At 47.0% G+C, this 26,597-nt stretch overlaps 1 protein-coding gene across 1 annotated transcript; it reads left to right on the top strand.

Annotated features, from left to right (window-relative positions):
• Positions 1-499: 499 nt before the first annotated feature.
• Positions 500-23,734, top strand: URM1 (ubiquitin related modifier 1). The gene is made up of 5 exons (XM_043988506.1): positions 500-630; positions 11,082-11,152; positions 19,746-19,827; positions 22,020-22,068; positions 22,493-23,734. The coding sequence occupies exons 1-5, from the start codon at positions 596-598 to the stop codon at positions 22,559-22,561; spliced, it is 306 nt and encodes a 101-aa protein (XP_043844441.1). The 5' UTR covers positions 500-595; the 3' UTR covers positions 22,562-23,734.
• The last annotated feature ends 2,863 nt before the right edge of the window (positions 23,735-26,597 follow it).

Below are 26,597 nucleotides of genomic sequence, written 5' to 3'. Positions count from 1 at the left end.
CAAACCTGAAGAGCCCGGGGCGAGGGGCCAGGTTCAGGTCATGGGGAGAGGGAACTCCCATTACACTGATATACTTCCAAGGATTTGATGATTTCAACATGAAGAGGGAGAAACCTGGCCTGAGTCAGAAGATGGGCTTCAGCCTCCGGCTCCATGAAAGAGCATTGGATTTGGAGGGTATTGATTCGCATCCCATTTGCTACCTGGGAAAATGACTCCGTTTCTGTAAGTTAGAGGTAACTTTCCAAACCCTGTGATCTTTGACACTCGGTTTGCCACTGCGACCTTCGTTAATTAGGTTCCCTCTCTGGGCTTCAGTTTCCCCATCTGTAAAAAAAAAAGGGGGGGGGAGGGGTAGGGTGCGAACGAGTTTTACAGATACTTCCGGCTCGCGTTTTCCAGGATTCTGAGAGCCTCTCTCCTCGGAGTTCTCCCCACTCCCTCCTTCCGAGTAGGCGGTGCTCCACGGAGGGCATGACCAATAGCTGAGAAGAAGGAAGCTTCTTAGGGACGCTGCCTAGTTCCCCGTCCGGGTAGGGCGGAAGCAGGTGGTGTCAGGAGGGCGTATACTTCCGCTACCTGCGTCTTCCCAAAGATGGCGGCCCCCGTGTCAGTGCAGGTGGAGTTCGGGTGAGTCGGGGGTCTCGAGCCTAGGGGAGGGGACAATCCGGTGGCCCTATGCAGAAGGGAAGTGTGTCGGGCTAGCAGCTCCTCCTTCCATCAGAATCTGTCGCGGCAGAACGGAATTTTTTCGCATCGCCTCCTTCCGACCTGCTCTGGTGCTGCCCGGGTAGGGCAGGGTTGCTATGAAACGACGTGACCGTATTTTCCCCTGTAGACCCGCGCGTACGCCGATGCGTACGTGTCTGCCGCCTCTGCTCTCTGAGCCACGGTTTTAGACTTTGGGGCCCTTTAATAATGGCCGCTCCTGACATTCTCCAGGCCTGGAAACCTGGAGCACGGAGTCTGATCTCTGAGTTCCCAGGATCCAGAACTCGCCCCCCTTACATCTCCCTGCCCGACCATTGAATGGATGTGCAGGCATCGCTGGAAATTTGACTTCTTCCTGCGGGGAGGACTGCTTCTTCCCATGGAATGGATGCAAGTTTGGTTCTCAGCCTGAAAAAGGATATAAGTTCCTTGAGGGCTGGGATTGTTTAATTTTGTTTTCCATCTTTGTACCCCTAGACTTAGCACAGTTGCCTGGCACGTAATCGGAGTGTAATAAATGCTTATTGACTGACTAGTAAGCACTTAATAAATAGATGCTTAATAAATAGTTGGTTGATTGATTTTTCATATCAGAGATCTTTAAAGCTTGGAGTGGAGCTCATTGTTTTACACATGGGGAAATTGAGGCCCAGAGAAGGACAATGATTTGGCCAGACACTCGGAGCTCATTAGTTAACAGAGCTGAGGATCCATTTAAATCAGATTTTCTTTTTCTCTCTGAAAGGGAAAGGGACAGAACCCAAAGGTTAATGATGAACAGAAAGGGAGATGTTGGACTTATTCCAGTCTAACGCATTCCCTTCTAGTTGTGTCCACACAGACCTTTTCTATGTTAGCAGTAGGCCTCTAGTTGGGTCTGGCTGGTGGGCCCTTTAGAAATTTAGGAGAGAATTTTAATTGGAGATGTTGTTACTGCTCCTTGCCCTATAACTCTGTTGGATGCAGTCATATATGTCTATCCTTTTGTAAATCACTGGGTTTGTCACCTGATCATTGACAAATCCTAGTTTTGGGGGTCATAATTTTGGGCTATTGAACTCTCTTAAGGCCTGTGGATTCCCCAAATCCTCCACTTCATCATTTTAGAATAATACTTGATAAGGCCCATTAGGCTTCAGGTCATCAGGAAATTAGGTTTTTTTTCCTACACCTAGCTGCCCCCTAGCTAATACAATCTTAGATTGCATTAAGAGTAACAAAGTGGGGGCAGCTAGGTGGCGCAGTGGATAAAGCACGGGCCCTGGATTCAGGAGTACCTGAGTTCAAATCCGGCCTCAGACACTTAACACTTACTAGATGTGTGACCCTGGGCAAGTCACTTAACCCCAATTGCCTTACTGAAAAAAACAAAAAACTTTTAAAAAAAGAGTAACAAAGTGTTCAGACTAGGAAGATATTTGTCCCACTGAACCCTAACTAAGCAGGCAGGACCACACCTAGAGTACTGTGTTCAAATCTGCTATTACATTTTAAGGATATCTGTGTGCTGGAGATTGTCCACAGTGGGGCAACCCTGATAGTGAAAGGGCTTGTCATATGGATTGACTGAAGGAATTGGAGTTCTTTAACCCAAAGAAGAATAAAAGCCTTCCAGGTACGACATGACAGTAGTCTTCAAGTATTTGAAAGGCTATCAGATAGTAGAGGGATTAGACTTGCTCTTTTTGGCTCTGAAAGATAGAACCAAGCATAATGAGTAGAAGTTGCAAAGATGCAAATTTAGGCTTAAGGTAATGCAAAACTTGGTAACAACTTTAGAAGATATGTTATAAAGAAGATTGTTGTTCAGCTATGGTTTGGACTGGATGGTTTCTGAGATGACTTCCAACTTTGAGACTGTGATTATATGAATTCTAGAAGCAAAACTTATCAAGCCATTGAGGAGAAAGATAGTAAAGCATGATTATTTTTCTTCTTTCTGAGAAACCCCATTTTTTCAGTATCTCAGTTTCCTAAATTAGGTAGAAAAAACATAGTTTTCTTAGAAGTCAATAACGTCTTTGGTAGCATGAGAAACTGAAGTACAAGTTTTAATAAGATAGTGCAAACACTAGGAAGAGGCCTACCTAATTCAGTCAGAATTGACAGCCAAGGGGGCAGCTAGGTGGTGCTATGGATAAAGCATTGGCCCTGGATTCAGGAGGACCTGAGTTCAAATCCAGCCTCAGACACTTGACACTAGCTGTGTGACCCTGGGCAAGTAACTTAACCCCCATTGCCCCACCAAAAAAAAAAAAAAGATTGTATTAGCTTTCTTGGGCCACTATGGTTGGCTTATATTGAACTTCTGTTCTTTTCCTTTGTCTTTTGTTTCTGTGATCCAGTTACTTCCTAGAAGGTTTCTCTTCTCTATGATGATGCCACCTTTTAGTTTAAGGATCACCTTTCTCGTCTTTCTGTACCTGAGCAAATATTATAAGAAGTATCACTGCCCTCCCCCAGTTCACTCTCCCAATCTGTTCTTGAATGATTCTCTTAACCTTCTCAAGATCTGGTTTAAACCAAAGGTGTAGACTTGCCTTTTGCAAATGTAACACTTTTAGTCATTCTAGCTCTTATGGTGTGAGAGCCACATAGAGCTGTCTTCCCACACCTTTCTGTTTCACAAGCTTTTACAAACAAGTTATTCCTTTTATTATTAACTTGATATACATCAACAAACTTGGATATTTTCATAAACAAAAACTATATAACATTGCACAAGGTTTTGATCTATTTCTACCCTCTATTCAGAGACATGCTGCCAACACTATAGTGGATATTTTATATGTTCAGTGAAAGATGTCAGGTAACACAGAATATGATGTCTCTGGAGGTGACTAGATTGTTTTGTGTCACAACAGTCCGGACATTGTCAAAAACTTGACTTAGAGTGAGAAGTGGGATTCCAAGGGCAGTGAGAGCTGCAGAAATTAGCCCCGGTTCTCTCATCCAATCCTCCTTGCCTTCATGGTTCCTCCTTTTTTTAAGACAGGGAAGTTTTACTAAATAGGAGTGTTGGGAAGGTGAGGTTAGAGAAGGAAAGAGAAGGTCATTCTGGAAACTTGCCTCCCAGTTTGACTGGAGAAGGAAAACTGATTCTCTGAAGCCCTGCATCTGCCACCAGGACCAACTCACTGAGATGTGTGGGTGAGAAATAAGACAATATAAGATTGGATCACTTGGGAGGAAATTCTACTAAACAGACCAATTCCTCTGAAGCTTAAGCCACAGACCTTAAGCCAACAAAGTGTTCAGTCTCAGGCTCCCCTTGACATCCTTCCTCTCACTAAAAGCCCTTCACCTTACCCTCCTCTGGTTGGTCCAAAGGCTTTGTGGACCAGTAAACACAGCTGCTGGCAAGTTACCCATTGATCCAGATTCATTCTCCAGTCATTCATTTTAAAAGACAAACAAACCCCACCAGAAACCCAATGCCTGTGGCTGGCACTGCCAGGTTTGGTCACTGCCTGTTGTTTGCTTGGGACCCATGAGCCCCAGTTCTTTTCCTTTCTACATTTCCCTGACCTCCCCCCAACTATGGAACCCCTGCAAATCTCCTTGTTTCCCCCAACCCCCACTCTCCCCAGCTGCTGTGTGTCCCGACCCCCACCCCAGAAGAGAAGAGAGCTGAGTTCTTGGAGGCATATAAATGGAAGCTCTGTGCATGGCCCACAGCTGAAATGGTCCCAGCAAGTGGGTCACAGATGGGCCTTATCTCCTCCTTCACATTTCTGCAGCAACAAAGTGTGACCTTGTTGTGATTACAGACACCCCATGTTTCCCCCATCACAATGCCTGCCTTGGCCTTGCAGTGGTCTCTGTCCATCCCCGTCCCTCAAGTTGCGAATGTTGGGGGAGGGTGGTTGTGTGTGACTTTGTCAGCTGCATGAGTTCCCCATCCCTGCCTGAAGCTCAGCAGTGTCTTGACTGAAAAAGTCCTCTCACCAATTGGGGGGGGTGGGGAGTATTGGTAGATTTAAAAGGACTACTCCTTCCATTTAAAAGTCCCTTTAAATAGAATTTAAGGCAGGCTAATTGAGAGCTGTAGAGCAAAAGGATAGCATAGTAGTAAGAGGACTGGACTGGGAGTCAAGAAACCTGTTTTCTGGCCCTGACCACTAATAACTCAGTAGTTTTGTGACCTTGGACATTTCATTTCCTCTCTCTTGGCCTCAGATTCCTCTTAAGTAAAATGAGGGTCTTAATACCTGCTCATCCACATATACATTCACATATATAGATATGTTTATGAAAGGGGTTTATAAATTAGGAAGTATTGTCTATTGTATATAAATATCAAGGATCCTGCCCACTCTTATTGTCATAGAGCTGAGGGCTGGGTGTCAGATACTGTCCTGTCTGACTTTTCTCCCTAGGGATGCTAGGGTTGCCACTCTTGGCCAGCTTTTGCACCAGCATGTGTGCTTCAAGCTCAAGTCTGGACCAACAGACCTAGTCAGGGGGAACTGACATGTTTACCTGTAGTCAGATATGCCCCAGACATCCATTTTCTCCTGGAAATGTTCTTGCTGTGTGGTAGCTGCTAAGAAGTAGGGCCTCTTGGTCTTGCCTTGGTTGGGAGAAGTTATCATAGGGAGCTCCTGTACACTGCTTCCATGGAAATGCATAGTCCTTTTAATGGGGCCATCTTTAAACAGGTCACCTATATGCTTGGTGAGCCAGAGTATGGTGTCCCCTGACACCTCATCTTAGAGCAGTCACATGAATTATCAAAGGCCCTGAGCTTTAGAAAATTGAAGCCCTGAGGCTAAAAGAAAATCATTTGTTCATCTTCTCTTTTCCTTTTCTCTGGGAAGTTGTACTGGTCAGTTATGGGGGTGAGGGGCAGGGGGCTGGGACTATCATTGATATGTGGAAAGTTAAAAGAAAGTCTATAGGGAAATAAATTTAAAACTTAGCGCTTCAGTGAGAATTGCGCACGTTTTATGTTTTGGTTTGTTGTTTTTTTCCTAACTCGGCTTTCCAGGACTAATTATGCAGGACCTTGGTCTTTGGAAGCCTTCCCTCTTATTGCCAGTGGTGGCAGTCCACCAAGGCATTAGCAGAGAAAGAAAGAAATCAGACTCCAGTCATCTGGTTTTGTGCCTTGCTAACAATGTCAGAGTTTTAGGGTTGGGAAGGATTTCAGTGGTCATCTAGTCTCACTACAGCATACCTGACAAGCAGTCATTCCTCTTGTGCTTCAGGGCCTCCAGTGAAGGGGAAGCCACTCCTTCCCAGGGCAGCCCATCACACTCTTGGACAGCTCCAATTGTTCAGACATCAAGCTTCAATTTGCTTGTTTGCAACTTGTGAGCATTGCTTCTGGTTCTGCCTTTTGCAACCCACCCGAATAAGTCTAATCCTTCTTAGACATGACAGCTCCTTATATACTCAGACAGAGCTATCATGTCCCCCCTGAGGCTTCTCTTTACCCTCTTAGACATCCCCATCAAATGGCAGAGTCAAGACGCTTCATTGTTCTGGTTGCTTTCCTCAACATTTTCCAGTTTCTCAATGTCCATCCTTAACTGTGGTGCCAAAAACCGAGTGAACACTGTGCTCAGATGTGGTCTGTCCAGGGCAGAATACAAGTCGTCCTCAATACGATTCCACTCCTAATGCAGCCTAAGATGGCCATACCTTTTTAGGGGTATATTTAACATTTTCTACATCTGGTAAGTTCATATGGGACATATAATCTACTAAAACCCTCAGATTTTTTTTTTAGATAAGCTGTTGTGTGTCCTTCCATCCTGCTCCCCACCCCCCTTCCAATTTGTGAAGTTGCCTTTTTTTTTCTAATCCATATAAATGTCAAGTATAACTTTGCCTCACTGAAATCCAATTCTCTGGCAAGTCAAGATCACCCCGTGATGTCATTGGTCCTTGTCAGGACTAACAACAGCAACAAGACTACCTTTCTCCCCATTGAGGGCAGCTAGGTGTCACAGTAAATAGAACACTGGGGCTTGGAAGCAGGAAAATTCATCTGCATTGCATGACTTCAAATCTGGCCTTGGACACTCACTATCTATGTGATCTGGGAAAGTCTCTTTGCCTCCATTTTCTCATCTGTAAAAATGAGATGGAGAAGGAAATGGCAAACCATCCCAGTATCTTTGCTAAGGAAATCCCAGATGGGGTCACGAAGAGTCAGATATGACTGAAAATGATTGAACAAAAAATCCCCATTGAATTTCATCTTATGAGATTCCCTTGCTTTATCCTGTAAAGTTCTTTTTGGATCCTGATTTTCATCCTGTGTATTAGCATTCTTTTCCTGTTTTGTCATCTGCAAATCTGATGAACATTCCATCTATGCTTTTATCCAAGTCATTTGTAAAAAGGTTAAAAAAGAGTCATGCACAGATCCCTGGGGCACTTCCTTGGAGACCTCCTGTTGAGTTAGCATTGCCTCATTAATGCCTAGTCTGGATCTCTCAAATAGTATCATGATGTCTACACCTCTCTATCTTTCCATAAGAATAGTATGAGAGGGAGCGGCTCAGTGGCGCAGTGGATAAAGCACCAGCCCTGGAGTCAGGGGTACCTGAGTTCAAATCCGGCCTCAGACACTTGACACTTACTAGCTGTGTGACCCTGGGCAAGTCACTTAACCCCCATTGCCCCGCAAAAAAAAAAAGAAAAAAAAAGAATAGTATGAGATACTTTATCAAAAACTTTCCTACGATCTATGTAAACTATATCTACAACATTCTCTGATCTAACATCTTAGTCACCCTCTCAAAAAAGGAAGTAAGGTTAGTCTGACATGACTTGTTCTTGATGTTATTGTTCAGGCTCTTAATAGTTACTACTTCCTTTCCCTCAATGTTAATTAAACATCTCTTAAATGATTCTATCTAGAATTTTCCTGAGAAGTGAGGTCAAGATCACTGGCCTATAGTTTGCAGACACCTTTACCTTCCATTTATTGAAAGTTAGAACATGATTTTCCCTCCTCCAGTCTTGCAGTAGCTCTCCCTTTCTCCACTGTCTTTCAGTGATTACAGATGATAACTTCGCAATCAGTTTTCTTTAGTGCTTGAGACTTTAGCCCTTCTGGGCCAGGTGACTTGAATTTCTCAAAGGTGACTAGGTATCCTTACTATCTCAGCAAAGGTGCAGAGAAAACAGAAGCCATATGCTAATCTTTTTTTTGTAATTAATAAAGTATTTTATTTTTTTTCCCGTTACCTGTAAAGATAGTTCTCAACTTTTGTTTATACAAGCTTTCCAATTTCAGATTTTTCTCCTTCCCTCCCCTCTCTCCACCCTCCCCTAGACAGCAGGTAATCTGATATAGGTGTTTTATATATATATATATATATATATATATATATATATATATATATATACACACACACACACACACACACACACACACACATACACACACACATACATATACATATATATACACACACATAATAACATTAATCCTATTTCTGCATTAGTCGTGTTATAAGAGAAAAATCAGAACAATGACGAAAAACCTCAAAATAGAAAAAACAACAGCACCCAAAACAAAAGAAATAGAATGGTTCATTCAGCATCTATACTCCACAGTTCTTTTTTTTTTTTCCTTGGATTTGGAGATCCTCTTCTATCATGAGTTCCCTGGAACTCTTCTGTACCACTGCATTGGTGAGAAGAATATAGTCCATCACAGTAGATCAACACTCAATGTTGATGATACTGTGTACAATGTTCTTCTGGTTCTGCTCATCTCACTCATCATGAGCTCACGCAAGACCCTCCAGGTTTCTCTGAACTCCTCCTGCTCATCGTTTCTTACAGCACAATAGTATTCCATTGTATTCATATACCACAACAACTTGTCCAGCCATTCCCCAATTGATGGGCATCCCCTCAACTTCCAATTCCTTGCCACCACATAAAGAGCAGCTATAAATATTTTTGTACATGTGGGTCCCTTTCCCCTTTCCATGATTTCTTTGGGAAAAAGACCTAAAAGTGGTATCGCTGGGTCAAAGGGTATGGACAGCTTTATCGCCCTTTGGGCATAGTTCCAAATTGCTCTCCAGAATGGTTGGATCAGTTCACAGCTCCACCAACAATGCATTAGTGTTCCAATTTTCCCACAGCTTCTCCAACATTTATTATTTTCCTTTTTTGTCATTTTAGCCAATCTGATAGGTGTCAGGTGGTACCTCAGAGTTGTTTTAATTTGCATCTCTCTAATCATTAGAGATTTAGAGCATTTTTTCAAGCCATATGCTAATCTTAAAGTTCTGTCTTCTTTCTTTTTCCAGATATCATAGTCTTGTCCACCCTAAGCAGTTCTGTTCTTTTTAATCCTCCTCTTTCCCCTCATACAGCTAAAAGAAATGTGCTCTTTTTGTTGTCTATAGCTTTGCACTATATTTACAGGACCTTTCCACACTCTTATATTTGATGTTTATTACCTACTCTTGCTTCTGTTTCCTGTACGTACCTTTGTAAAACTTAAGTTGGTTGATGGGTTACCCTGAGATATCATTCTCTTCAGACTCACCTTTTTTCTCTTCATTGACATTGTTTCCCAACATGGAAATGTTTTGTAAGATTGCATATGTATAATCTATATCAAAGTGCATGCCTTTCTTCTTCTTCTTCTTCTTTTTTGTTTTTTTGTAAGGCAATTGGGGTTAAGTGACTTGCCCAGGGTCACACAGCCAGTAAGTGTCAAGTGTCTGAGGCCAGATTCGAACTCAGGTCCTCCTGACTCCAGGGCCGGTGCTCTATCTACTGTGCCATCTAGCTGCCCCAAAGTGCATGCCTTTTCTTTTTTCTTTTTTTTTTTTGTGGGGCAATGGGGGTTAAGTGACTTGCCCAGGGTCACACAGCTAGTAAGTGTCAAGTGTCTGAGGCCGGATTTGAACTCAGGTCCTCCTGAATCCAGGGCCGGTGCTTTATCCACTGCACCACCTAGCCGCCCCCCCTAAAGTGCATGCCTTTTCAAGGAGCAGGGAGGGGAGGGAGGGAATTTGGAACTCAGAATTATAAAAAAAACCAAATGTTAAAAATTGTTTTTGGGCAGCTAGATGGCGCAGTGGATAGAGCACCGGCCCTGGAGTCAGGAGGACCTGAGTTCAAATCCGGCCTCAGACACTTAACACTTACTAGCTGTGTGACCCTGGGCAAGTCACTTAACCCCAATTGCCTCACTAAGAAAAAAAACAAAAACAAAAAAAAATGTTTTTACATGCAATTGAAAATAAAGTAAGATATTATTTAAAAATTTGTTTCCTTTTCTTGTATCTTCCAAATTTCACTCATGCGAGTTTTTCATCCCTCTTGAACTGACTTTCCCTGTAGAGTTTTAGCTTATGAGATCCTACCCATCCTTCCTCTAAACCCTTTGGAATCCATTTTCCAAAAATATAGGGTTGACTGAAAAGGAGAGGCAGAGAACACTGGGTGGGTGGGATGATGAATTGTAGATATTCATTAATCCCGGCTCTCTTGCTTCTAGGCTGGGGCTTACTGATTGTTTTGATAGTCAAGAAGTCCCAAGATACTACCTTGGATGGTTTCTAGATTGGCTATATTTACAGAATGTTGAAGTTGGAAAGGATCTTAGACATTCTTTAGGTCAACCCCCTATTTTTACATTTGAGGCAAGGTGGAGTGATTTGCCCAAGTTCACATAGCTGGGTAACACCAGAATGGAGCTTAGAAACAGATTTCCAGTCCAGTGTATTTTTCAGTGGACCATACTGCAGTTTGGGTTGAAAGGTAAAAGTTGGAAAACATTCCTTCTGTTGCCTCTTCCCAATTTACAGAGTGAGGAACAGGACAGATATTATAAAATTTAGTGTTTGCCAAAATTCTGGCCCACCCTAACAGCCATCATAGATGGAACACTGGACTGGGAGTTGTGTCTGATCTTTCCTTATGCTCTTGGTTGAGGGTTGACGTCTCATTTTCACCATTGATATCGATTCCATTCAGCAGGCATTTATTTGATCCTACTGTGTGCAAAGTACTATGCCACACAGTGGGCATACAGATATGAAGTAAAGCACAATCCTTTTTTCCTCAAACTTGGAGTGTCTCATGTAGAATGTATCATGATTAAAATATTGGATGATAAGGCTCATAAAGAAGGAGTAGAGGAATTGAGATCATTTAAGAGGGAGAAGTAAAGGATCAGGTTGGAAAAGAGGATAGATAATTTTAAAACAGCATTTTAGCATGTAAAGAGATATTCATATGCAAGACATTTTATGTGCCTGGGTTAGCTGAATTCTTGTACATGAACCCATTTTTACTTCCACCTCTTCAGTGTTGTTTTAGGACACAGCCCCTTCTTGCTCCCTATGATTTACTGGGTTCTCTCTTTATCATCTCCATTGCAGAGGTGGGGCAGAGCTCTTATTTGATGGTGTAAAGAAGCACCAGGTGACCTTACCCAGTCAAGAGGAGCCTTGTAAGTATCGACCTTTTCTTCTCACCCTTGCTTTACTAGGGAAGTGTAGGTATGGCCAACCTTGGGAGCAGTGGGGTGTCCAGGGATTACTGAGCAGCCATTATAGGAGGGAGTAGACAGAAGTTCCTGGTTATCCTCACAGGTGAAGTTGAAGTTGAAGGGAAGAAAATCTCACCACATACCATCAACAGAGGACTCCTCTCCCATCCTCTCCCCTCACCAGTTCTGCTATCAGCAGTTAGGTATCCTAAGTGTGCACAATGGTTCCCAATGACCACAAAGATACCATTTGGCTCTCTTGCATTCTTTGGCCTTTTCTTCACATGTGCCTCATGTCTGGATAGATGAACCAGAGACCATTATCTGTGATCAAGGGCCTCATAGGACCCACCCAAGTTTTCTTCCCCAAACCAGATAAGCAGAGGAATAATGAATGAGGAGAGATTTGAACATTCTCCTAGAAAACTGAGACAGCATCAAGAATCATCTGACAATAATTATCTGACAGTGTTTGGGATCCCTTAATTACCTACCTTCCCTGCTATTGATAAAAGTTTGCTTTAACTGTCAAGTCATAATTTTATTTCTTTCCATCATCTACCTTGTTCTTTAGGTGGGCATGTTTCCAGCATCCCAAATCTAGTCTAGGATTGTTACCTTGTAAGAAGAAGGTAAAAAACTGGAGAGGATTCAGGCAAAGGCAACTTGAATTGTTAAAAGGATAGGGAGCAAAAGACAAAAGAATGGAGATGATTTGCTCTGAAAAAGAAGAGGCTAGCATTGGGTAGGTAGTTGTTCTGTGAAGATGGTAACTTGCTGTCCTCATAGTCACCACAGACATCAAGGATTCATTGGACTGAAATTCCGAGAGGAGAGATGTGGGTTAGAACTGGGGAAAAGAATATCCTGACCTTTAGAGTTTCAAAAATTAGAAGGGGTGATTGAGAACAATGGTAGAGAGTCAGGTAAATAACCTTTGGTCCTTGCTTGTGGCAGATTAAAGGTAAGAAACTGGACTCATTTTGACTGTCCCAGTCCCAGATTCGTGGTCATCCTGATTCTTGAAGTGACAGTTCCCTTCTAAATAATGCTTCGTTCTCTATCCTCAACTTTGATCTGTCCCAGGGGAAGAAGGTCCATACACACTGTAGGGTGGAGACTGAATTCCTAGATTCTTAGGAGAGCCTGGATTTGGCAGCTTTCTTCTGGCACTGTGGGGAGGATGCTGTGCTGAGACCCACTTGTAATCAAATGGATCATTGTCGAGGTCTGTTGGCTCCCACTGGGGGGCTAGGACAGAGATGGTTCTGTCTGCCTCAATGAGAGACTCTGAAATTCTCAGACGAGCTAAACTGCCTCTCTGAACTGGGGACAGGATGTCTAAGGGGGGAACTAAAATGTCATTATGAGGCTGGGTACACTGCCACAGGCATGAGCATGGTGCTGTCCTAGGGTGGGATGATCATGGGTTTGATTTTCACCCTAGCAGTCCTGGCAGCCTCCTGAATGATGGTCCTTTTAGGTCAAACCTCTGAGGTCTCATCAGGACACCTAAAAGTGTTACTAGCTATCATCTAGAACTCCTTGCATTTAAGTTCCTTTTGGAAGAATTCAAGGGGTGTCGTAGTTTCGGCACTACAAAATTCCTTGGAGATGTGATTCCCTAGCTAGGCAAAAAGAGGGCAAATTGGGGCGGCTAGGTGGCGCAGTGGATAAAGCACCGGCCCTGGAGTCAGGAGGACCTGAGTTCAAATTCGGCCTCAGACACTTAACACTTAATAGCTGTGTGACCCCGGGCAAGTCACTTAACCCCGATTGCCTCACTAAAAAAAAGAGGGCAAATGACTTGTTTAAGATAACATAATGGGGGCAGCTAGGTGGATAGAGCACTGGCCTTGGAGTCAGGAGGACCTGAGTTCAAATCCAGCCTCAGACACTTAACACTTACTAGCTGTGTGACCCTAGGCAAGTCACTTAACCCCAATTGCCTCACCAAAAAAAATAAATAAATAAATAACATAATGAGTCAAGGGTAGAGCTGGGTATAGAACCCAAGTGTCCCTCCTCATTATTAGTTTGCACCTCCCCTCCACCGCCTGGTCTTCTAATTTTCTGTTATATTCTTCCTAGTGAGTTCAGGGGGATGTAGGAAGAAGAAAACTAGTTTGGATACAATATACAGTTGTCTGGTTATGCCCAGTGGTGTTCCTTCTGCTGCCCAGCACGATTCAAATTTGGGCAGGATGTATAGCCTAAGTAGCATTAATTTGTCATGGAAGAAGAACTGGGATCGGATCTAGGTTAAAAGCCGTGTTCTGGCTCTACCACTGGGCATCGACTGCCAGGCATTGAGCTGACACCACTGTGCCCAGTGGGTAGACAAGGGGTTTGTGCCACTGGGACAGCCTCACAGTGCCACCGAGCTGGTCCCCAGATCCGTTCCCTGGCAGCCAGCCTGGCCCAGCTGCTGCTGCTTGGCTGAGCAGATCCCAGCAGTCCCAGCAGAGAAAACAGCAGCCACAAGATTGGAATGAGCATTGAATCTGGGAGTCAAGATTCTGATCCTTTTTCTGTGACTAACCAACTGGATAAATAGGGGTAGGGCCCGAACCAGTGATTTCACTGGAATCAGAAGCTTCCTCCATCAGCGTTTTATTGTATTTTTATTGATTTAGTTAAACATTTTGCAGTTCTGTTTTAATCCAATTTGGGCCACACTCTAGAGCGTCATGGCCTCATATTGGACATCTCTGCCCTGCAGCACTGATGCCACACAGGAGGTAAGGGGAGGAGGCAGAACTTGACCAGGTCTCCCTGGCTCCGAGGCCAGCTCTCTGCCACACTTCCCCCCTTTCCAACCATCTGTGTGACCTCGGACCAGTCACTTGTCTGGCTCTCAGTTTCTTCAATTGTAAAATGGAAGGCACTGGACTAGAAATCTTTAAGGTCTCTTATGGCTTTGGTAGACTGTAATTCGGGTCGGAGAAGTAGAGGGTCACACACCCTTATGACAACCTGAGCACTGAAAGCCCAGAGCTGCAGGGTCAGGAAGGCACCCCAAATGCATGGGATTTCCTAAGAGAGCCTTCCGGAGAAGTGAAAGTATAGAGGAGCGCTCCATACAGTGCCATGACATGAAGTCGGTCAGCCTGCATTCTAGCCTGAGCTTCACTCTGCCTTCTTCACCCATCATATGAGATTGTAATCATCCTGGGTCAGAACTGAAGTGGGCACTGTAGAGATCATTTAGTCCAGTGTCCTTGGGTTACAGATGAAGAGCCAGCATGAGGCTCCAGGGAAGGCTGGAGCCTGGCCCTGAGGCCCCAGAGACAATGGCAGAGTCAGCCCTTCTGGCAGGGGGGTGTTGACTTTCCATTCCACCCCCCCCTCATTTCTAGATCCCTGTCTGCCCTCACAGCCTAACTGTGAATCAAGGTCTTCCCTGCTGCAGAAGAGAAGGTTCCCACCTCTGGGGGCTGGGGATTGGTGGTACTGTTTTCATGTCGATGAGATGTTCCCCATGAAGGGTAGACCTGGAGAAGAGAGAATGGTAACCAAAGGTGTGAGGCTCTGCTGGAGAAGGTAGTGGGCGCCTGCTCCTGAAGAGACAGGCAGTGGCCTGGATTACCCGCTGTGCCCTTGGGAGCCAGGAGGAGGTGGAGGTGGGCTGCAGCCTGGGCAGCTCACCTTGCAGCCTAGCTTTTCAGGTCTCAAGAACAAAGCCCAGAATTTCCATTTTTTCCCAGCCATCCCCACATTCCTCCACAGACATGGAGTAAGATGGCCTTCCCTCCTGCCCCAAACTCTCCTTCCCTCCCCCTCCCCACCCCATTTCCTCCTCTCCCTCTCTTCTGCCTTTGTGCCTGTCATGACTCCGCAGTTTAAAGGGTGACCAGAGCAGGAGGGAGGGAGCGCCCCAGCTCTTTAAACTGCTTAGCATGCGCTTCACAGTGGCTCCCAGCACCAGCTGTTCTTTTCTCCTGCTCACCCTCGCTCTTGGGGCCTGTTTGCTGAGCCCCCCCAGCTCCTGTGCAAAATTGCTTTTGAAAAGAGCCACTTTCTGCTTAATTAAACAATGAGGAGCCGTCCTCTCTGCACATCTGTAAACCTCCTTCTGCGGGCCCTTTATCCCACAAACTGCTCCATTCTTACCCCCATTCATTTGTAAATGGGCCCTATACCCAACTCCCCCTCCCCTTGCCCCATTCCCCTCATCCACTCCCACCCTTTGGGCCTTTCTTCTTCCCTTTCAAGTAAGGCCCTGGGCATGGCATGCTGGAGAGAAGAGCCTTTCCTTGGTGACTGGTGGACTTGGGGCAGTGGAAGGGACCCATGCCAGTGAATCCATGGCTCTCTGGGTTGGTCCATAGGAAGGCATCTTGTCTTGGGGTCTGATGGGAGCAGGCCTACCCATTAGCAGTACAAAGGAAGCCACATTTACCACAGGGTAACTTCCCTGAAGTTTCCCAGAAGAGGTGACTATGTCCCCAGGGTATAAGGTCCCCTCCATGGCCATTCATGGAAAGGCTGGGAAGACTCTACTAACAACAATAATAACATTCATGTTGTATTTAAAGTTAGCCAAGTGCTTTACATGCACTATCGAAGGGTTCCCAAAGATCCTGGGTGTTCATGGCTCAGCCTCAATGAGACTTGCCTAAGGGATTGAAATCTAGATCCAGAAATTTTATTTTTATGGCTGCCATTACTTGGAGTTAGGAGGCTGTAGAGGTGCCCTGGGTGCCACTGACTGCCTCATTTCCCTGCCTTAGGTTCCTTCCATAGAAGGCACTTGACAGTTCCCTGAACTATAAGAAGAGGCAGTTGCTAGCTCCTGTGCTACCTTTGCCTGGCTAGCCACGGCCTTCTGTGTGTGTGTGTGTTTGTGTAAAACAGGCCAAAATGGAGAGAAAAAGTGAATGGAAGTGAGAAATCTGTGGGGTTCACTTCTGTAACTCAGGAACCAAGATTCCAGTTCCTGGGCTGATTTGAGGAGAGTAGATCATGTGAAGCCCCCAAAAAGAAAGGTGCCTAGTCAGCCCCTGCACTTCTTAACTCATTTGATTCTGATGATGCAAGTCAAGATCAAGTGTTATTTTCCAAGAGTAATCTGACCCCCTGCATGGATGTCTGACCACTCCTTGAAGGCAGGGACTAGGTTTACTTTGTCTTCATATCCCCAGAGCCTAGCCTAGTGCCTGTTTTAGGCACTTAATAAATGCCCACTGATTGATTGAGCCACTAAAAAAGAGCAAATGGTACCCATTGTCTCCTAGGCCACAGACTCCATTATCCTGTGGGAGTCGTCCCGTTCTCTGCTCTCCTCGGCCAAGGCCAGGCAGCCATTCGTTCACTCACTCCTGAAACATTTTCTGTTTTCTCTAAGCAAGGAAAGTACTGTGCCAGGTGCTTTGGTGGATGCAGAGATGAATAAGACTCCATCCCGGCCACGTAATGCTCACAGTCTCATAGGAGAGCTAAGCTATGGACACACATGACTGGACTACAAGGCACACAGGTTGAGACCCAGGTGAAGGGTACAGGCAGAGAGAGGTCATTTCTAGAAGTGGGACTCAGGTGGCACAGCCTACTGTGAGAATGTGAAGAGAGGAGGATGGCAAACTGGGGGAGTGAGGGGAAGATTTTCACCTCTCAGAGATTAATTCCCAAGCCCATCCTTTATTTACTAGCACCTGACGCTTAACCCTTCTGCCTCCCTGGCTGCCTTTGGAAACCCACCATCTGGCTAGGAAGTCTGTTTGCATATTGCCTGTCCCCAAAGCAAGGCTAAGATGAGATATGAGCCATTATATTCCTTTTCTGGGTACCCTGGGCTTTTCCTACCCCTGGAGATGGGGTATGGGGAAAGAGAGGTGAGGAGAGGGGGAGATTCCATCTAGAAATAGAAGGTTTAGGTGTTTCTTGTTAGTGGTTTGAGAAAGGAGCCATCAGCCATCAAACCCAACCCCAGACAATAAGGCTGGTGAGGCAGGGCCCAAACCATGGTAACAGGCTGGCAAGAATGTGGGCGGGGTTAGGGGTGGGCTAGGCCGAAGTTAGTGACCTCAGCAAATGAGAGTTAGGCTTTGGGCACCATGATGAACGAGCTAGGACTGAGTCAAAGAAATAGCCCCCATCCCCCACATTTCCCAGACTCTGTAGGCAGGGCAGCCAATGGTGCTGTCATTTGAATGACCCCATGGTGACCACAGAGCCCTGAATCCTTATCCATGGTCCTAGCCCAGACAAATGACAATGCCCCCTTCTCTGTTGGGAGGACACAGCTCAAATCCAGGGGGGAAGTGGGGAACATAGAGAACCAGAATATGGCTGAATCTCATCTCTGGGGGCCAGAAGGGATATGGGGGAGCAGTTTAGGGATGGGGAAGTGTGAATTCCCACAAGGCTTTACAATTCACCAGGGTGCAGAGGTTTACATAGACTAGCCTAGTCTCCACATTTCTCATTCCAGGCACTTGCCCTGTGGTGGTAATTCCTCTCTGTACACAGACGCACATCCTCTCCCTTCACCAAGGCCTCACTGATGGATCTGTCAGGCCTGGGCAGTTTTATCGAGCAGTAGGAAGATCTATGGGCCGACTGCACACCAGACAGTGCCAAGATGGAGGCCAAGGAGAGTCGGAGCCAAGGGGAAACCCAAGCCCATCCCTTCCCAACTCAAAAAGGCCCTAGGGAGGAGCCCCACTAGGCGACAAAAATCATCACAGATCATTAGGCACAATGCGCGTGCGCTTCCATCTCTATCTCTCCCCCCTCCTCCATCCCTCTATCTCCCTCTCTTTCTCTCGCTTTTCTGCTGCTCCAATGCAAAGTTCATAAGAGCTTTTGTTTTTAAAGCAGCAACCTCTTGCTATGGATACCCCACCAGTGCTCAGAGGGCACATCAAAGTCTACATATGGAAGAATGGACTAGTAAGTTCAGAACTGAGTGCTTGGATGTAAGGATCCCCTCTCCCTCTCAGCCATTCAGAGGAATTACTTTCATGAAAGACATGTTTGGTTTGGGTGTCCAGCTGCACCGGCCAAATATTTTTTAACTTTTAATCTCTTCCAAGCATTACTTTTATTCCCAGCCTTCAGAGCTCATGATTGTGGGTAGGGAAACTGAGTACCAGGCTAAGAGGAATAGCCCCCACAACACAGCTTAACCAACAAAACTATACTGCATTTAAAGGACAAAGACAATGTTTCCCTAGGTCCATGTCCCTAGCATCTGGGGCAGCACACCCATCAATTACATTCCCACTGAGTGGCCTTGTTTCCTCCCAGGTCACCCAATGTACACTTGAAGACTCGGAGCAGCAAGACTTTGGGGATGTTTTACTACACACCTAAAGAGGAAAGGGTAGTGATAATAACTCACATCTGTATAGCTTATATACACATCTGTATATGTTTATGTAGCCTTTTTCTCATGATATCCCTATGAGGTAAGTTATGCAAGTGTTACTATCTCCATTTTATCCATGAAGAAATGAATTTGCCCAAGATCACCCATCTAATAAGTGTTGGAGCTGAGATGGGAACCCAGGCCTGCTTGCTTTCAAGCCTGGTTTTCCTTCCATTACACCATGTTTCAGAGCCCATGAAGAAAAAGGGACATAGAGACTGAGATACTTAAGTTCCAGAGACTTCTTTCTGCTCAGTGCCGCTCACCTCCCCCCAGCTTTTTCTCCAGTCTTTTGCCTCTGCACAACAAGAGTGACCCATCTGGGGTATGGCAGTTTGAGGTGTGCAAGGCCAGAGGGAGGGGACCGGAGAGCTATTTGTCAGTGTCTCCCAGCCTACTGATGGATTCTTCTCTCCCCTCAGCCTCCCTCCTCCAGAGGAAATTAACTGATACTATCTCTCCTACAATTGTTTTTCTTCCCTCACAAAGAGAAATGTATGCCAGCCGGGAGCAAAGATGGATCCTCCCAGTCTAGGGCTGAGAAGGAGAGATAAAGGTGGAAGAGAGATATTCTGGGTGGGAAGGCTACTGAGAACAAGGGATTACAGGCCCATTTAAAGCCTAGTTATACCAAGGATTAGCTGAGACCTTCCCTCCAGCCATGATAACCCATAATCTATAGCAAGCCCTCTTCCAGGGTTTATTTTGGTGATCTATTCTAGAGTCTTCCCACTCTCTCAGTCAAGATATTTTCTCTATTTTATTTTAGCTTGAGGTTAAATCTGTTCTCTCTTATTCATCCCTAAATTCCCTTTTCATAATTAATCGACCCTTTCTAAAGTGTTCTAACTCAGTCTGCTTCAGTTTCCTCACCCGCAAAATGGGGTTCATAACAGTACCCACCTCAGAGAGTTGTTGTGATAATCAGATGAGAAAAAGCTTAGGCCAGGTGCCTGGCTCATAGTAGGTGCTTAATACACTTGTGTTCCTTTCTTCCCCATTTTAGCATAATTATCTAGTAGCTTCCCTGGCTCAGTGGAATGGGGTCTCTGTGGAGATTTTAGTGGCATGTCACTTGGGATCAAAGAACTTCTGATCATTTTACTGAGCTGGGCTAGGCTGGACTCCCTGGGCACATAACTGAGAGGTCTCACCACTCTCTCTCTCTCTTTTTTTTTTAAGGGGATATCCGAAACCTTCTTATCTGGATAAGGAAGAACCTACTGAAAGAGCGGCCAGAGTTATTCATCCAGGGAGATAGCGTGTAAGGCCCTTTTTCCTCTCCCCTCTGAAGACATGGGGAGGGATGCCCTACAAGGGGTGTATCACACAGAAGAAGAGGGTTCTATTCTCTGTACTTGTGTCTCCAGGACCTAGCACAGTGTCTGATACATAGTGACTACTTAATAAATGCTTGTTGATTGATTAGTTATTTGATTGAATCCTCAATGGTTTAGGGAACAAGACATTTGAAGATAGGCTCTTTGGTGCCTCCAACCTTCCTTGGTTGAGGATAAGCCAGGGTTCTAATCGTTGCCCTTTTCCTGAGGAGGTTATTTCTCCCCCATAGACAGAGGAAGTAACAGACCAAGAGGAGGGATAGAAATCTTGGGTGATACAACAGTTGGCCCAAGAAAAACCTACACTTGCTGTGTGTCTCTTTGTTCCCCCGTAGGATCTCTCCTGTGGACTGAATTTGAGATTTAAATCTTTATTTCCAGATAGAAGGAGGATTGGTGATATAGCCCAGGCAATGATTTCGGCTCTGTGTGACCTTGGGCAGGCTGCTTCTCTCTCTTGGCCTCAGTCTCTCCATCTATAAAGGGAGGTGGGGTAGAGTGTCTCTGAAGTCCTGTTCCTGCTCTGGCATTCTATGCTTCTAATGAATTATTTTGCTATGTGTACGAGCACATTGCTGGACCTGAGTGCAAACAGCCATCCCTCTGCTTAACTGGGTATCTGTAGAGATGATGCCCTTCCTATATTATAAGCCACCAGCTACCAGCTAACACAGGGCTCTGCCCTGTGGTTATGACCTTCCCCTGTCCTGCTATCAATGGCAAGTGAGATTGAAACAGTCAGATCCATACTACCGCTATCCATTGCCTCAGCGTCTGCTTCCTCTGCACCCATCACAGGGCCAGGTCCATCCTCTTTGAGAAGCAGCCAGAATTGATCCACTGGGAAATCACTTTATTTTTAAAATGAGGCCAACCTGGTGGAAAAAAGGACAATCATTGCATTCTGCCTGGGGTCATGGCAAAGGATGGGGAGTACCTGTCTACGGCACCTCTGTGGTGCAGGTCACCCTGGGGAGCAGGCCTGGAAATCCCAAAGCTATCCTTGCTTCCTAAGAGATAAGAGTGTGTCTCTTACATGTCCCCAGCGCTCTACTGCCAAGAGCTAGACTGAGGGAGAAACCTGAACGAGGATTCAGTTTCACTGACCTGACCTGACCACAGAAATGGGATGCTTCGGGGGTTAATTCTGGGGCTGACATTTTTATTAAGGGCGTTGTAGGATTTGACTATAGATCACAGCCTTTCGCCAAGTGAGAGTGATGCCCACTGGATTTCCCTGGAAGCTGATTTACACCTTCCAGACTGTTTCTAGACCATTGAAATCCTATCTGACTCAGACTTCAAGGGACTTGGCCATTGACATCTTTACTTCTGCACTGGATGATTGCAAAGAGGGGTGGGTCCAGTGGCTCTCATCTCCTCCTACAAGAAGATAAAATGAACCCAGCTTAGTCAGTAGACTCATCACAAAGGACATCCTGTTGGACTCCAGGTCGTTGCCCTGGAAGATTGTAAACTACTCTTCCTGGGAGATCTTTTTTTTTTTTTTTTAGTGAGACAGTTGGGGTTAAGTGACTTGCCCAGGGTCACACAGCTAGTAAGTGTTAAGTGTCTGAGGTCAGGTACTCCTGACTCCAGGGCCAGTGCTTTATCCACTACGCCACCTAGCTGCCGCCCCCCCCCCCCCCCCCCCCCCCCCCCCCCCCCCCCCCCCCCCCCCCCCCCCCCCCCCCCCCCCCCCCGCCCCGGAGATCTTTTAAGATACAAACTCCTGAGCGGATGTTAGAAAAGCCTCTGAGAACTTCCAGCCAGTGCCTCAGTATGGGTTCTAGGGTCTTCACCTTTTTTCTCCTCTCCAGAAGCTTCTCATGGCCCCGTCCCAGTCTTTGGTGCTCATCTACCAGGATGGTCTAGTGGAGTGAGCATCAGTAGAACTGTTCTAAACACAAAGGGAAGGGGTGGGGGTGGGGGTGGGGCTGCAGAGGACAAGCACCATCTAATGTGCCAGACGCTGTGCTTGATAAATAATATCTCATTTGATAAGTTGGATACTTCTTTAGGTCTCAGTTTCCTTCTGTATAAAATGAGAGGATCACATTTGGTGATCTCTAAAGTCCCTCCTAGCTTTCAGCTTCTACAATTCTCTTTCCCACAGGCGGCCAGGGATTCTGGTTCTCATCAATGATGCTGACTGGGAGCTGCAGGTCAGTATAGGAGTGGGCGGCTTTTCCCTCAAAAGGCCCTCCCCCAATTTCCTATTACTTCTCATTGTCAGAACTGTGAGCTTTCCCCTTTCCTTGTCCTCTTGTTTGCCCTTGAGTGGAAGGAGTCTGTCCAAGAACCCAGACTGAGATAGGTGAAAACTGCACAAAGCTTAGCCCCAACTGAGACAGCTAGTGTTAGAGCCAGCTGAGGAAACCCATTTCTTCTCCCTCTGAAGCAGTCACATCTTTGCCTACCCCATATTCCCTCTCAGGGTTCATAGCCCTCTGCATGCCTAGACTGAGTGTCAAAATGTTGCTGATTTTGATTCTCTCTCTCTCTCCCCCCCCCTCCCTCCCTCCCTTCTTCCCTCCTGTTCTCTGTCTCTTTTTTTCTCTCTCCCCTCTTTCTCTTTTCTATCTCCAGGGTGAATTGGACTACCAATTACAGGACCAGGACAGCATCCTCTTCATCTCCACACTACATGGTGGTTAGAGCATCTGTCTTCCTCTGTCCTTCAGTTCCTCCACCTCCCAGGGACCTTCAGGGCAGAAAACATCCCAATTGGGGAACAAAAGAGACAGAAATCCTCCCCCTCCCCCTTCCCCCACAGCCGGAGCATGTGGGACACCAGGCCTCCCATGACTTTGTCTTCATGGGGAAGGACCCAGAGCAAAAGCACCAGGCAGCCCTGCTCTCCCGCCTCTTCCCCTTGCTGCATCCTCCCCACTCCTTCTCCAGCCTTAGCAGCTTTCCCTCCGGGAAGGGAAATGAGGCCAGGTACTAAAAATGTGCTGCTTGCAGCTTGTGCGCTAGTGGAAGAAGCTACTACCACCTCCTTCCCCAAGTCTGGGAGGGGGGGTGACTCTGCCAAGACACCTGCCACAGATTGCCCCCATCCATAATCTCGGCCTCAGAAGGAGGCAGTAGTGGCCCTTCTGCCCCCACCATTCTGCAGGCATCTTTGTGAGCTCCCATTCCCTAGCTTCCTGCCTCCTAGGGAGCTGGTCCAACACTCTATACTGTGTCATCTTGGGCAAGTCATTCATCACTCTGGGTTTCAGTTTCCTTGTCTGTGAAATTGTCTTTGGATGATCTCTAAGGACCCTTTCAAGCTCAAGAAATCTGTGCCTGAGCTGCCTTGCCTCAGTTTCCTCATCTCAGAAGCCAAGGGCTCCACCTGCTTCTTCCAGTTTCATTACTGAGCCTCAGCTGGGGGCCCCTATTCAGTGCTGCCTCTTCCTCCTCCTTCTGCCTGGATGCCCCCAGCTGCTCCAGCCTTGCTCCTCTGACTCCCCTAGCCCTTGACCTAGGCCTGCCCCACAGTATACAGGCCACCAGATGGACTCCCAGGCCCCCTCCCCCAGAGACAAAAAACTGTCGTCTGTCATGTACCGTCTGAAGACACCTGGGCTCTGTGCCTCACTGGGGAGGGCTATGAGTCTCTTCGCTGGGCCTCAGTTTCCTCTCCAGTGCCTAGGATTTTACCATTGTGAACTTAATGGCTACCAGAAAACCAGGACACAAGACATTGCTTTGTGACATATTCGGGACCCTCCAGCTTCTCTCCCCACAGCACGAAGACCCATCTGGAAGTCAACATGGCGGTGCCTGTAACAGCCGGCATTGGGCAAATAAAGGCCTTCATGCCTGTCTTTTTTTTCTTTATTGCCTGGAGCCTCATCCTAGATACAGCTGGGCTGGGTCAGTTGTTGGTATCCCAGTGACCTCATGGCACAGCTCCTGGCTTGATGCAAATGTCCCAAGGATGCAGAGAATCATCCTCACCTCCCTGGTTAACGGAGAGGTTTAGGGGCCCAAAATTGTGGGGACAAAATCTGGGGATAGGATGATGTTGTGGGGGAAGTGTGGGGGGAACAGGAAAGGTTGAAGCCAGCTTGAGCTGGACCTCTCAGCAGAGTCAAGTTCACAGTAAAGGTGGGAGCTGGATCCCCACTCACACCCCTCTCCTTTATATACATAATCCTGAGTATTTTACCATCCACCATAGGGTCCAGTTCTAGTCTATCACATATCCTGTCAGACTGAGTTTTCAGGAACCTGTACCTCCCAATCTCACTAGCTCTCTATGGTCCCATCCCCTATTCATTCCAACTCCAGAGAAACTCCTATCTCCATTAGAGGCAATTGAGAATTCTCAGTACATGCTAGTTACACCTGTCCCCAATCTTGGGTGTTTCTTTACCTTTTCTCTTCATTACTGTAGAAAGAAGGAAAGCTGTTTTGCTCACTCTTTCCTCAAACTGATTGGCTAGAGCCAGGGTCATAGCTAGGCCCCAAAGATCCTCTTTCTGAACATGCAGGAGGAGAATGTTATCCCCTCAGTCCCAAAACTAAGGGAGTGGAGGAGAAAGGGTGCCAAGGACAAAGAAAAAAGTATTTTCCTCAGCTACTTAGTTTTTCTGGAAAAGTTGAAAGGGGAGAGGGGATAAGAATACCTCCTACCCACTCCCCATCTCCAGTCATTCTTCAAATGAGACTAATGCCAGGCTCCTCTCCCTCACCCGTCTCCCTAAGGGACTTAGATCTTTTTGGCCTTGGGGTGTCAAGAGTGAGAGATGGGGTGTTCGTTGTGAAACCCCCCTGGGCTGGGTAGGATCGGTTAAAACTGGTAATGTGTTTGGATGCACGTTGTCGCCGGATTTCTGGTTATGTGGTGTGTGGTTTGGGCCTCTGAACAGTTCATACAAAAGTTAGGGATCTATGGGTGGGAGCCTGTATTTCTGTAAGCAAGTTCCCTTCAGGGTCTGTATGAGGAAACGGTGTCCGTGTGAACCTATTGGGGTGTGTTTCTCTGTATGTCCTTTGGGGTACAGTAGCAACTATGTGCTGCCTGCCTATATGGAACTGCGTGTTATTGATGCTTTCGAGTTAATTCAATTACCTTTCCATTTAGCTTTACTTTGGGTAACCCATACATACCCTTCTAAGTCTTAAGACCTTCCGTCACATTGCCCTAGCTGGGCCTCCCGACTCCCTCCGCCTCCCGCAGCCACCCACGCGGCTGCCGCAGGGAGCTCCCCTTGGCTAGTCGCCCCACGCGGGATTCCCCCGCCCCTGCCGCCTGTCTGTTTCCAGGGAGGGAAGGACCTGGTGTTTCTCATCTCTCTCGGAGTACACTTTGCTGCGGAGGCGGGAGGCACCTGGGTCCCCCAGTCTCTCCTAGCGAAATAACCCCAGCCCGGCTCCAAACAAACGCCCACGAGTCTAGGCGAGAGGCAAGCGCTCAGAAAGACGAGTTTCCCAGCGCCCCCGACTACCCCCGCCAGAACTCCCGGTGCTGAAGACAGTCCCGCTGAGTGTCATCCCCAGTACCCCGGCCAACTACAGGCCCTTTCGATCTGGCTCCCCGCCCACGAGGATCCCAAGCTCGGCCCCAAAGGTGAAAACCGAGACTGGGGGGAGGGGGAGAAACGCGCTTATTTTCTTTAAATATATGAATAATGAATGTAAATCTCTCCAGCTTGTTTGTTTGTTGTTTTTTTTAATTGATAAAAATTCTTTTCCAACATCTGCTTCGAAAGTGCAGGCAATTTACTACGCCCGCTCCTCGGGCTCCGGCTCTGGCTCAGGCTTGGGCTCTGCCCGGCCCGGCTTGGCTCCCAAGCCCCGGGAGTGGTAGCCGAAGCTTTCCGAATCTGTCTGTTTCGGAAGGAACCAGGGAAGACTCCGATTTCGTTTGGGTTGTATGTTCGCTTTCTAATGCGCACCAAATTCTAAACGAGTTTGCGAGTCGGCTTCCCTGGTTCCGTCGTTCCCTCCCTTCTCCCGCCTCCCCTGGCCTCACACTAGCCCCCAGACCCAACCTCGGCATCCCGACCCTGCTCCCAGCCGAGCTGTGCCTTCCTCTCCGGACCCGGGATTGGGGAGTGGGAGATCATAACAAAAGCAAGTGCAGCGATCGCGATAGTGATCACAGTGGCGGTGACCGTGAGAGCGCGGGTGGTGGCGATGATGATGGTGCTGATGAGCGGTGAGGATAAATGATTGCCTTTCGCGCGCCCCATCGGAGCGGGGAATTCCAGCGATTCCCCCTCCGTGAGGGATGAAGGATCCGTCTGGCGCATTTCACTCCCGAACCTGAGCGAGCGAGCGCCGGGAACCCGGGGCAGGGACTCTGCCCTCAGAGGGGGGCTCGTCCCGCCCTGATCCCCCTTACTCACTGCTGGATACCCGCCCCCCACCAACCTCTTGATCTCCCCGGTTGCGCCGGGAGCTCAGCCACAGATGTCCAGCCACAATTCTCGGTTGGCTGCAGACTCGCACAAGAATTGCGTTTGGACAATCAGCGGCGGAACCCCTGCTCCCCGTCCTCCCCGAACCCCCCTCACCCTCCCCACCTCCAGTCGCCGCCCAGCTCCTGGAAAGCACCACCTCGGACACCTGGGTCTAGGAGCTCCGCGCCTGACCGATCTCCCCATCGCGGCTTTCCTTCGCAGACCTCCATAGGTGGCCAGCAGATCCAGCCGCCCACCGCCCCCTACCCCCGGGACGGATCTTGATTAATTGC

The sequence above is a fragment of the Dromiciops gliroides genome, chromosome 2 (assembly GCF_019393635.1).
Source record: "Dromiciops gliroides isolate mDroGli1 chromosome 2, mDroGli1.pri, whole genome shotgun sequence".
In the NCBI taxonomy this organism is placed as follows: domain Eukaryota; kingdom Metazoa; phylum Chordata; class Mammalia; order Microbiotheria; family Microbiotheriidae; genus Dromiciops; species Dromiciops gliroides.
The sequence above is the reverse complement of the archived record's forward strand: the minus strand, read 5'-3'. Positions and strand labels throughout refer to the sequence as shown.

Bases quoted from the DNA above. Each gene is read 5' to 3' on its own strand.
- URM1 (XM_043988506.1), top strand. From the start codon at position 596: ATGGCGGCCCCCGTGTCAGTGCAGGTGGAGTTCGG. The intron at 11,153-19,745 runs GTAAGTATCGAC...TTTTTTTTTAAG, and splicing joins ACCCAGTCAAGAGGAGCCTT to GGGATATCCGAAACCTTCTT. The intron at 22,069-22,492 runs GTCAGTATAGGA...TTCTATCTCCAG, and splicing joins ATGCTGACTGGGAGCTGCAG to GGTGAATTGGACTACCAATT.